This window comes from Centroberyx gerrardi, chromosome 14, assembly GCF_048128805.1.
Source record: "Centroberyx gerrardi isolate f3 chromosome 14, fCenGer3.hap1.cur.20231027, whole genome shotgun sequence".
NCBI lineage: Eukaryota > Metazoa > Chordata > Actinopteri > Beryciformes > Berycidae > Centroberyx > Centroberyx gerrardi.
In genome coordinates, this window is record NC_136010.1 from 16683980 (window position 1) to 16696978 (window position 12999).

General features: G+C 46.4%; 1 protein-coding gene across 1 annotated transcript in view; it reads left to right on the plus strand.

The window, feature by feature from the left end:
• bmp7b (bone morphogenetic protein 7b) overlaps nucleotides 1-12167 on the plus strand; it is a 21563-nt gene extending 9396 nt beyond the window's left edge. Inside the window, exons 2-7 of the mRNA XM_071924526.2 lie at nucleotides 5233-5425; nucleotides 6400-6548; nucleotides 8319-8522; nucleotides 9821-9897; nucleotides 10113-10223; nucleotides 10656-12167. Of these exons, the coding sequence (XP_071780627.1) occupies nucleotides 5233-5425; nucleotides 6400-6548; nucleotides 8319-8522; nucleotides 9821-9897; nucleotides 10113-10223; nucleotides 10656-10805 (884 nt within the window). The 3' untranslated portion in view covers nucleotides 10806-12167. The remainder of the gene's footprint in view (nucleotides 1-5232; nucleotides 5426-6399; nucleotides 6549-8318; nucleotides 8523-9820; nucleotides 9898-10112; nucleotides 10224-10655) is intronic.
• Nucleotides 12168-12999: the final 832 nt, after the last annotated feature.

Below are 12999 nucleotides of genomic sequence, written 5' to 3' on the forward strand. Positions count from 1 at the left end.
CTCCAGAGGGGAAACGCACCTCCATAATGCCCAGCGAAGCGTGAGGTGGAACCCAGCACTAAAGTTTATGGGCGCAGAGGGCAGGCATGTCTGACGGCTGCAGCAAGAGGGAGAGAGAGGTCACAAAAACCCATATATAGTTATGGAGCATAGTGTACAGTGCAGCTCTGAGATCGCTCATTGGTCTGCATGCAGAAACGTTTGGTTTGACTGTGAGCCTTATGTGTAAAGACTCCTTCCTCCTGCGGTTACTGTTTCTGCATGCACACAGGCATGAACGCAGGCACAAAGGCATGTGTTACGCATGCATACACACATGTGCGCGTGCACACACACATATGCACACACACACACACACACCCTCCGGTGAGTTAATGATCGTTAAGTGTGAGTAAGTTATAGCATGAAACTCTGTTGACCCTTTCCCAGGGAGCCTGCGCTGTCAGGCCCTACAGCAGTATAAATACATCACACAAGCATGATGTCATCAGTAGTCGCCAGTGGGCAGGATGTTTCCTAACGTGGTAATCGCCCTACTGTGGGTAGTCACCCGTTACCCGAGAGATCAAACCCTCTTTCCTCTTTATAGGATAAACATCTTGAGCAATCTCCCCCTTTCTCTCACTCCATTTTTCTTCCCCTCTCTCTCTCTCTCTCTCTCTCTCTCTCTCTCTCTCTCTTTAGCTTACGGAAACTATGACCTGCTTGTTCCCAGTGCCATATTGAAAACATTGTTGAAGTGAGAGGGAGAGAGAGAGGGAGAGAGAGAGAGATCATTATGGTGCATCAGTCAAATCTGCAGGACTCTACGCAGCGTTATAATCCCCTTCATGAACAATGAAAAGTTCACAGTGCCCTCGCTAGCTTCTGGCTTTGGGAATCGGGAGTCTAGTTAGAGCGAGTTAATGGGCTCTGCAGGGATGCGGAATGAGATGGAGATGTTGGTGACACAGTAATCTCAAGAGAACCGAGGGTGGGGGCGGGAGCGGGTGAAGTTTCAGCCGTGGGTTGAGAGAAGTGAGAGAAGTGAGAGGAGTGAGAGGGGTGAGGTCCCCCCCCCCCCCACTGACCAGCGGAAGCGTGCGGGGCAGGGCCGAGGGGTGTGAGGGTGCTGAACAGACACTTGGGCTAATGCGAGCCGTCAGATCTATCCGCCGCTGCTCCGGAGCCTGAGGTGCCGGAGAAGTGTCCGAGGTCTCCGGGCCTGGCAGGAGAGGGGGAGAGGAGGGAGAGGAGGATGGGGAGAGGGAGGGAGGAGAAGGGCAGGGAAAGCAGGCAGAACTGGAGAGGAAAGGAAGAGAGGAATGAAAGGAGGCAGAAAGGCATAACCATAGCTTTACAATATATGAGATTCAGAAAATGCTGTAATGGATTTGTGAATGATCTGAAGAAAAAACAAGTCATGGGATGGAAGTAGAGTAATGATAAAGAGCGAAGCTGCACTCAGATTATTTCTGGGATAAGGTCCGAGTTTTGTATAGTCTTTGGCTTTGAGCAGACCCAGCCCGAGAGTCTCTGTAGTGGAGAACATGATAAGGAAGCTCGGCCCTTTGGGGAACCATAAAGCTTGGAAGATGGTAACCCAGTATTCATAGTAACCCTCTGGTTGCCAGGTGCGCGGTACGTCTTGTGGATGGAGAAGTCATCATCATCACGGCGTCTCTGTTGTGGTGTGCTGCGGCGCACGTGTGTGGCCTGCACCGCTCAAATGATGTGGGCTGATACGGCCAACTGTGTAACTGCATCATCAGCAGTTAGTATAAAAAGCAGATCAGACGTCAGACCAAATGATAAAAGCAGCAACTTCACTGTGTGTGTGTGTGTGTATGTTTGCGTGTGTTTGTGTGCGTGTTGTTGCATCTCTAATTATGGATTAGAGAAACCCATAATGATTGTGTTACCGTGCAGTGACGCACAGGACTGTTCACTTCACAGGCAATACTTTGTGATAGTTGTGTGTTTGTGTGAGTGTGTGTGTCTGTGTGTGTGTGTGTGTGTGTGTGTGTGTGAGGGACAGCAACAGATCTGTACTCCGGCTGCTCAGAACGAAGGGATCGTATGGCCGTATGAGGGTGTGTTTGCCATGTTTGTGGTGTGTGTATGTTTGCGACACAGGTGGGGCGATGGCTACTCACTTCCTCCCAGAGGAAGTCATAAATGCACCCGCTTGGCTTTAACTGCTCCTCTTCTCCTCATCTAATGACTGCCATACTGCTGTAATGGCTTCTGTGAGAGAGAGAGAGAGAGAGAGAGACAGAGAGAGAGATACAAAGGGAGAGCCATGGCAGAGGTTAAAGCTACACTGTGTAGGACATTCTAATTTTCTCTTGACATAAAGAAAGGGATGAAATACACGCAGCGAGGAGTGGAAATGGAAAGGGATGGGACAGAAATGGTTACTGTGGGAGTTTCACAGCAGCATCCAGCTGTTCTCACAAGCTAAAGATAAAGGGCTTTTACAGTGGAGGGGCGGTCGGCTGCTCCGGAGGCTAAAGAACAGGTCTGGCTTTCTCCCCAGAGGGAGTGCACCTGCACCGGGCTGGAGGAAGAGGAGGAGATCCCCGGTGTGGTGGAGGAGTTAGCGGGCCCCGGAGCTGAAGGGGTAGGCTAGCCAGGGGAAGTGTGTATGGGTGAGAGGGCTTTAAGATCAGCTGTCAACTGAGCTGTACATACCAGCAAATATTGGCAAAAACTTAACTTGTTTCACTGCAAAAACTGAAAAACTTGTTATTTTATCTTCTATTCAGACTTATCATGCCTATTTTAGGATTTTTTTGTGAAATCATCTTACTGCACTGGCAGATAATTTTACTGGTTTCAACAAATTTGAGTTTTTTCAGGAGAATGTAACTTGTTTCAGGACAGCCTACTTGATAAAGTGAAATAGTCTTGTATAAAGTTTCTTGTTTAAAGATTTTCTTCATTGTTTTATGATGATTTCTTGAAGATTTGACTAAAAATATCACAAAATAAGTTTGATAGGTCTGGAAACAAGTTAAAGTTCTTTTTTGCAGTGTTCCAAACTGTGACACGTTCTTCCTCTGAAGTCAAGTGTCAAACCCTTTTGAATGTGTGGCGTCGGAGCACCTGGCACCTTGATGATCTGTGTGTTAGTAAGAGCGAGGTGAGCGGCAGGTGTAGCAGTGTGAACCCTGCTGATGGCTCCCATGAGCTCCGCGCACTTACGGCAGTAGAATGTACGCATTGTCAACGCGCTCAGTGTAACGTTGTAAAGGGTGACTTGGTGGGGTGGGGGCATGATGAAAGCCCCCATTGATGGAGTGACCCACAGTGCAGGACTGGCACAGGTGTGGATGGGGTGGGCTGGTAGCGTGAAAGGAGGTTTGAAAGAGGTGGGAGGGGTGGTAGGTGGGAGGGATTTTGTTGAATTGGTAATCATTTATATAAATAAAGCATGTAATAGGTCTATAATAAATTATACCTGATGTTTCCCTCTATTGTTGTCAGGGAGAGTCAAAGAGCTTTTCAACCCAAGTCAATGATATGTGGAAAGTGTAGTATTGTAATGTATGCGTGCCTATAGGAGATAAAGGACAATGGGAGCCTAAAGCTAGGCCATCTAATGGCCAACAGAGAGCAGAGCTGTCCCTCATTGAAGAGTAATTAGATCCATTCTTTTACTCCTGCCCTGGCCAATCATCTCACAGTGCTGCCTTTGTATAATGTCCTTCAGCAACTGGGTTTAATAGGGACATAAACGAAAGGAGATGTAGGGGAGAGAGTCTGAGGGGAAATAACAGTGGAGAGGAATTTACATAAGAGGAAGGGGAAAAATGGTGCTGAGGAAGACAAAGAGGCAGGTGTGCAGCGAAGGAAATAAAACAACACTGTAATGTATAGTGTAACATGCCTTAAGTCATTGCACTCTTATATCACTGACAGCTGGTACAGAACAAGTATGCTGTCATCAGAAATTCTTCTGAATTGGTAATAATTGTGTGTGTGTGTGTATGTGTGTTGGAGTGCATCTGTGCCTGTGTGTGAGTGAGATGACACCTTGGCAAAGATCCTGAGCCTTGGTTTTGCTGCCAAAGCTGCTCAGAGTTCAGAGGCGGTCTGTTCTGATAAAGGGCTGTTGAGTAGCGAGGGATGGTGGATGGATGGCTGCTGATGAAGACGGAGGGAGGGGCTGTTGGAGAGGGCTTTCCCCGGCCATCCTCTGTCACCTGGCCCTGTCCCCAGCTGCATGTGGTTGGGATCTGTCAGTATGTATGTGTGCAGAAGGGGGGACCAGATCAAACTGAAGGAAGTTACTCCCGGATGTTCTGAACACATGACGCTAAATGCCACAGGGTCTAGATGCATCATGTATTGCTTTCATGATTTTTGCAAGCTTATAAATGGGTTGGTGTGTCAATGTGTGTGTATTTGCGTGCGCACAGACGCATGTGTAGCTGCGCATGTGTGCACGTACATATGTGTACACGGTGTGCAGTGGGGGGTCTGTCTGACAGTTGTTAGAGAAAGGGGGGGGAGGCGGAGGAAAGAGCCAAGAGATGATGAGAGACAAGGCGCTGACCCCTGGGACGTCCTGCTGGGACATGAGAGGACCGGGGTCAAGGGGGCCACGTCTGGGGGGTACAGGGGGTTGGGAAGCTGGGACGAGGGGAGGAGAGAGGGGAGGGGATGGGGTACACCAAACATGGAGCCCCACCTCATGAGAACCAGATGAAGGGCAGACTGGATGACTCTCTGGGGCTGGGAGAGGAAGAGAGGGAGAGGAAAGGGGCTCATAAAGCTGTCAGAGTCGGCCTGCATCTCTCTATCATGGCTCGGCGTGTGCCAGATGCATTGCTCTGTCCCAGTCCTTGTATAGTATAGATGGATGTTTCAATCATAAGCCAACATGTGTACTGCATATCTATAGATGTGTTCAGTCTGGGACTGACCCACACTCTGACAGGATATGTTAGCTCCTCACTGACAACTCAGAGTAAATGGACTGTGTAGGAAGAATAGAATCTAGAAAGACATTTGTTCTCTGCCTCTGTTGCAATCATCTGTTTGTATCTCTAAGTTAACTGGTGTGTCACTCAGTAAACCACTTAAGAACCTTTTTGCCTTAATTTGATGTCGCAGTGCCCTTCTGCGTCTCCCTGCCGCCATTTTGCATTCCTACTGGTAAGCGGTTCCACTCGCATGAAAAGAAGCTACATTCAGTACACTCTATCTGTCTGATAATCCATTTGCATGTGTGTTTATGTGTTCCAGTGGAACATGATAAGGAGTTCCTACCAGTGCGGCGGCATCACCGAGAGTTCAGATTCGACCTGTCACGGATCCCCGAGGGCGAGGCGGTCACCGCCGCAGAGTTCCGCATATATAAAGACTTCATCCACGAACGTTACGATAACGAGACCTTCCGCATCAGCGTCTACCAGGTGTTGGAGGAACACTCCGATAGGTGAGCATGTGTGTGTTCGTATGTCCGTGTGTGTATGTAAACCAACAGGGTTTTGTTTCATTTCCGTACACCGTCCCTCTACTTCTGGAAGCTTCTCTAATCAGTGTAGGAGTTTGCCCCACCTTCCCCATGTGGCTAATCTGGGCTGTCCGGAAGGTGTATGTAACTCACACTAGCGAGGGGGCTCTGGAATGGCCCATGTCCTGCTCTCCTCGACCCCTCCTAAAGGTTTCTGTTGTCCAGAGGGAACAACACAGTCATTTATTCCTTTGCCAGAGAAGGGCCTGGGTACATGAATGAACCAGAGCTCTGTGATACACTATCTACCCAGTCAGAAAATGGGTCGGGATACATGAATGGCCACATGAACAAGGGATTTTAGTCTCAGTCGGAGAAAGAGCAGAAAATCCAGAGCTCAGTTTTGAACAATGGGACTGACTTGGATATGCACTATTTCACTCGCTACTTTTCACACAGTTCTTTCTCTCTTTTCTCAGCTAATTGTGTTCTACTTTCTGTCTCTCTCTCCTCCCCCCCCCCTCCTCTCTCTCTCTCTCTCCCTCTCTCTCTCTCGCTCTCTGGCTTTCTGGCTCTCCCACGAAATTCCTGCCAGTGATGGACTGTTTGTAGTGTATGAAAAGACTAGTCGTTTATAAAGCCATTATTGTCAATTAAGGAAATGAAGTGTTCCCCTGGGCCTGACCATCTGGAGCCCTCCCTCCCTGCCTCTCTCACTTTCTTTCTTTCTCCATCTCTCTTTCCTTCTTTCTTTCACTCCGTCACACTCCTCTGACTGTCTCCACTCCTTTACTTTGCTTCTCGCTTCAGTCACTCAGCTTTTCACTCTTATCACACGGTTTCAATCTGTCTTTTGTAATTGTGCATCTAATCTTGTTGACTAATGTTCACCTGACTGTGTGTGTGTGTGTGTGTGTGTGTGTGTGTGCTTTCGTTGTTTTCTGGGTACTTTCCAGGGAGTCGGACCTATTTCTGCTGGACTCACGGGTGATCTGGGCAGCGGAGGAGGGCTGGTTGGTGTTTGACGTGACAGCCACCAGTAACCACTGGGTCCTGAACCCTGGCAGGAACCTGGGTCTGCAGCTGGCCCTGGAGAGCACAAACGGTGAGTCAGAACAGTGTATTCCCTGGCTTTAAGAAAGTCACAGGTGGCCATGTCACCAGTGTGGTGTGTTTTACACAGCGATATAGGGCTGAAGACTATGAAAACACAACAACAAAGAATAAAGAAGGAAAGGTGGGGCGTTAGGAACCCATTCGGGGCGCTTAAGCAAGGACAAGGCCCTACTGCAGTGATTCTCAATGTTTTTCATAACAAGGACCCCTAATTTAGTACACATTAGGGCCATGGAGACCCATTGATGAGAGTTTCTCTTGAACTCAAATCTGAGAATATTTGTATTGTTAGATATGATTTTGTCCAGAATTCTATGACTACCTGTGTTGTAGGTAGAGAGATAACAGTGAAACTATGATCAAAATAGTCATTCTTCTACATTCTCTAATTGTGTTAACGTCTTGTAAATGAAATAACGGTGAAGTTTAACAATTTATCAATTTGCTGGGGACCCCCTGGAACCCCCTCAAGGACCCCTGTTGGTCCCCGGACTCCACGTTGAGAACCACTGCCCTGTTGGACCTCAATCCTATGCCTTCTGCAAGAAAGAGATACAACATATACATTACACATTTTCATTTAGGTGGTCAGAAGATGTGACAGGCATGGAAAACCCTGCAGAGCACAATCCCTCGCAACCATCACTTGGCCAGACTCTTAGAATAGAACCCAAGTAAACTATGCTGGATAATGTGGAGTTGATATTCTTGGATGTCTACACCCACGGACGAGAGGGTTTGCAGCATAATGTAACGCGCATCAGGCTGCAGTGTGGCTGTTTAGGATTTAGTTTCTTGAAAGGAAGCAGAGGAATCAGTTAATTCATTCATTCTGCACCACAACAAAGAATAATCAAACCCCGGAACCTTCGTCATTCGTCACCATCATCATCCGTCATACCCTCAGCATCATTAGCAGGCATGCAGAAAATACACTACTTTATCACTGGGATAACATCTCGGAGGGAGTTTGTCATCGTGAGGGAGGCTGGGATGTTAGTCACTGGAAAACAACCTTTATCAACAAACAGCGTAGCGTACAACAGCGTGTTTGAGAATGCTATCTCTCACAGGATGGCAGGACGTTACATGTTAGGTGAGGAAAACAGACACTGTCTCGCTTTCATGTTAGGGAGGGTGCTGGGGAGGCTGTATGCGTGAGCGTGCGTGCTTGTGTGTATGTGTGTTGGATGGGGGATGGAGGGTTATGGGCGAGCATGTACAGACAGGCACGTGGGACGTCCCATCGCCGGCGGCGACCAGCAGTCTTGATTTACCACCACACTGTGATCAGACACACATTCTTCTGTGTGAGAACAAGATACACACTGCTGGAGTGCGCGTGCGTGTGCGTGTGCATGTGCGAACACACTCACAGACATACACACCCACACAGACACACACACGCACAAACACAAAGTGGAGAGGGTTCTTCTTTGATGTTCAACTCTACGCTTGTTCTTGGCATTTCAGATGTGGAGAGTGGATGAGAGAAAGGGAAAGGAATTCACAGAGGAAAATTTGATTTGTAAAACTGAATGCACCATTACAGAGACAAGAAGTGGTTTTGGTTAGGAAGGAGTGGACCACACACACACCTCTAAACACAGACACACCAAGTAGGCACACAACTACACATTGATTTGCCCTCAAAAGCATCCTCTTTGCTCTACATGAACATATCTGAATAAAAAGTATGTGCTTCTCTTCTTTGACAGGCCAACACCTATTGTACTGTGCTCTCTGTCTCCCCCTGCAGGCGAGAGTGTCAACCCACGTGTGGCAGGGCTGATCGGCCGCAGTGGGCCCCAGAATAAACAACCCTTCATGGTGGCCTTCTTCAAAGCCACTGAGGTGCACCTGCGTAGCATCCGCTCAGCACCAGGGGGCGCCAAACATCGGAACGCCAACCGCTCCAAAGGGGCCAAGGGCCAGGAAGCACTCCGAGTGGCCAACATCGCAGGTAGAGGCTGAGGCTTGTGTGTGTGTGTGTGTGTGTGTGTGTGTGTTGAATATACAGTCAGTACTGATTTATGCTGGTATGTTGGGCCGACTCCTGGTTTGATCTGGCTGTTGTTGGCTCCAAGAGGAATCCATGGAATCGGACACAGATGACTGGAACCTCTTTATCCATATGAGAAAGGGCCAACACATATGTACACACACACGAACACACGCACACACACACACACACACACACACACACACACAGAAATACATACACTACATCCAGAACCAACAATAGAATGCCTTTGGAATTAATGTGATGGAGTGGCTTGCATAACAAAGCATGCAGCGCACACTCAGGGCCTTTGGTTTGGAGGTGCGAGAGTGCTGTGTTTATGTGAAGCACTGAAACATTAGACTGTAATGCCTGAGCTTCAAATATCCCTCCGCTGTCTTTGTTTATTTACACAAGCATTACAGAGCGGTCGGGGCCAAGATCCCTGCATGGAGGCAAGGCAGGGCAGGCTTTTATGGCAGAACACATCTGCGGTGCGCTGTGGGGCAAGCTGGGCCACAACACATGGGCCAAATGGGCCTGTTTGGAACTTTGGATAGTGGTCTTTAAAGGGATGATGAGAACCAGTCGCTCATGATCATTCCCAATCCAAACCGCTCTCAGCAAACTAATGCACCACAGAGCCCCAGAGGGCAGGGAGGTCACCGGAGATAGTGCGAGAGACAGATCGAGAACATTGTATTCCTTACTAACATGGAGGGGGTGAAGGGTGAGAGGAATGGTGAAATGAGAGCAGATAAAGAGGGAGAGAGAGAGAGAGAGAACGAATAAAGACTGAGTTATGAAAAATGTGGCGGAGCGAGCCTGCACATCTGTTTCAGCCAGTGGAAAGTCAAAGCCCAGCAGAGTGACCTCCATACAGGGTGGGCCATTCATTTAAAACAATTACCAACCTTCTGCTGTATCTGGAGATGATTTGCTTCAGCCATTGTTGAAATGTTAATGTTTTCTATGACAAGGCTATAGTTTAGCTCTGTTTAGGTCTGTTCTGTGTCATCTCTTGCCTAATTGGGGTCGTACTAAATAGGCACTTTTGTGCTGGATGGGATAATAATAATACATGTAGTGATGTATAACTTCTCTCTCTCCCTCTCTCTCTCTCTCCCTCTCCCTCTCTCTCTCTCTCTCTCTCTCTCTCTCCCTCTCTCTCTCTCTCCCTCTCTCTCTCTCTCCCTCTCCCTCTCTCTCTCTCTCTCTCTCTCTCCCTCTCTCTCTCTCTCCCTCTCTCTCTCTCTCAGAGAACAGCAGTGCTGATCAGAAGCAGGCATGTAAGAAACATGAGCTCTACGTCAGTTTCAGAGACCTGGGGTGGCAGGTACGGAAAGCACCCCACACATTCCTCTCCCTGCTCATTCGTCCTCGCTCTCCCTCTTGTACTCTCTCTCCCTTTCTTACCCTTTTAAACACAACAACCGAGTCTCTCACCGCAGTTATGTCTACTATACCACATCCTACAGCATTTCTCCCTGTTCCTCATTACTGTGTTTCTAACGACCCCCTTTCCTAATTTTCCACCTCGCTTTCTCTCAGGACTGGATCATCGCTCCAGAGGGATACGCAGCATACTATTGTGAGGGAGAGTGCGCCTTCCCACTGAACTCCTATATGAACGCCACAAACCACGCCATCGTGCAAACCCTCGTGAGTAACCATGAAAACAGGGAACACAAACCCAGCAGTCATGTTAGAGTCTAATCATCCCATCAACCGTCAAGACAATGTAGCCTGTATTGGCTCTAGTCTACAGTTCCGAATAATTCAAAACATTTTCGGGTTGAAGTTTAGAGCAGACTGGCGTCAGTGATTCATCAATAACGATGTTTTGAAGAACAAATGCCTCAACCTTCTTGGTTTATATTATATGGATAAGGCAATGATACATGGTCAACATTTTCAAGCAATGCAATAAGCAGATTTGCAGCTGTCATGAACTACCATAGTTTTTCACAATGCTTTGATTCAATTTATCCCACTTTTTTTGTGTGCATTTGTGGGTTTTTTTGGCCAATTGGCAATATCCATTCCTGCTGAAATTAACCATTTGATTCCCCCCTTTTCCCTTCCAATATGCAGGTTCACTTCATCAACCCGGAGACGGTTCCCAAGCCTTGCTGTGCCCCCACGCAGCTCCATGCCATCTCAGTGCTCTACTTTGATGACAGCTCCAACGTCATCCTCAAGAAATACCGCAACATGGTGGTCAGAGCCTGCGGCTGCCACTAGACTGTCAGCATCTTCACATAGACACACACACACACACACGCACACACACACAAGTAGAGAGGGCTTCTCTTCGCTGTCTGACACTATTTTTGGGTTTGGCATTTTAAACATTGACAATGGGTGAGACGGAGAGCACACACATGTACAATATAAACATATTGTAAATGCAAACAGTTTGAGAGCCTAGTTGAAGTCAGTTTACTGGGTGGAGAGAGCGCTCATTTTCAAGGTTCTCCTGAAATAAACACTATGTCCCAGAATGCTGCGTGGCTGAATAGGAATTTCAGACAATCAATTTTAGAGTCCTTTCCGCAGGCACACATAGACACACACACACACACACACACACACACATCTGTGCTTTCTACTGTGTATATGAGACATTTAAAGCAGTGATTGTACTGTATATTCATACACAGTCAACAATCTTTTGTTCATTTCAATAATTTTTTATTGTAGTTAATGTGATTTTCTTACTGTAGATTTTGTTATCTATATTTTTTATGACTGAGAGACCTGGATGGAGGTTCTGAATCTATGAACTCTTTTATGTACAATACTGTGTAAATAGTTTTTCAAACAAAGCGAGAAGTGTATTTATTTCCTGGGAATGTCAAAGTTGGGTTTGTGTTTCTCCTGTATGTATAATGCTGCCTGTGCTATATCGCCTTTTACATAATGGTACTGTTCATCACACAAACTCTGAGGAAATGAAAACAAAGTTGGCAGAACATTATTTTGACATGATCATTTAGCTCAAACTCATCCATCTCACTCTCTCTCTCCCTCGCTCTATATTTTCTCTCTGTCTATATTTTCCTGAGTATTATTGTGCAGGGGAGTTAAATCTATCATCTGAGCACATAGAGCAATATGACTTTCTTCTCTTAGCCAGAATCGTGCTCTGCTGCTTTAGTTTTGCCATCAAAATAATTTATTGCCATGTAGCATGCAGATCCAAATGATGAAAATAAGACATTTAAAGTTGTTGACTTAAAAAGAGACAATCTATGTCAACTTGGTCCTGTGGTAATGTCTACATATTTCATCAAATGAAGCCATTACATAAACCTCAAGCAAATTTTCAAGAGAACAATGAACTAAACTGTCAGAGAGAGAGAGAAAGGGAGAGAGAGAGAGAAAGAGAGAGACAATTCTACTAAGCATCACTTGTTCTGTGAGCTAGACATTTTCAGGTTTATATTCCTCTGCTGTAACACAGTCTGTCTTATTTAAAAGGTCTATTTATTGAGAGCTGGCGAAGCCGCTGTTCTGCAGTGTGCCCAAACAATGTCTCCACTCACAACCATGTTTTACTGCTGAACTGGTACAACAATAAACTGGGAGAAAAGCAACAACGACCACCTTGAGATGCATTGTTTAATATATCTGGATAATAAGTGGAATCAAATTGCCAAGTGTAAGGAGGACACATGCTGATATTGGCATGCACTTGTTTCTTACGCATGCACACTATCCCTAACCCTCCAAAATCAGTAATGGAAAGCAACTAAGTACTTTGTTACTATACTTTATAAGAATTTAGACAATATCTGTACTTTTTAATTTATATTTTATGAGACTTTTAACTTTTACCTCACTATCTTCCAAATCAAATATCTATACTTTGTACTCCAGTACATTTCCCAATACACAGGATTTGATGTTGCAATCCTTTGTGCCATAATCCACGGTGAGCAGTGATTATAGCGGAGACCTGAGAGCTATAATCTCACATTTTAACGATTTGTGAGGAGAATTGCTCTTTTATAATATTAATTACCTCACTAGGTCTGCATTTCTACCTGCTGGGAAATGCATCCCCCTCTTATCTCAGGCCGGATGAGGGTCACCTGCATGAAATTCACTCTGTCAACCAAAAATAGCCCAAAATGTGTGCTGTAAAAAGGATTTGATTCTAGGGTCTCCAGAATCAAAGTTATAGGGGGGATGCATTATTCGGCAGGTAGAAATGCAGACCTGGCAAGGTAATTAATAGGCTATTATAAAAGAGCAATTCTCCTCACAAATCGTTAAAATGTGAGAGAGTTTGCCCTTTCGTTGGCTTGTAATAGTGTAATACAACTGGGACAGCGGCTTCCGCGAGGTGCATGCCTTTCGTGGCAGGCATGCAGAATTCAGCATTACACCTGCACTGCTGGTTTGAGACGGCCTGCTAAGCAGATCAGAAACA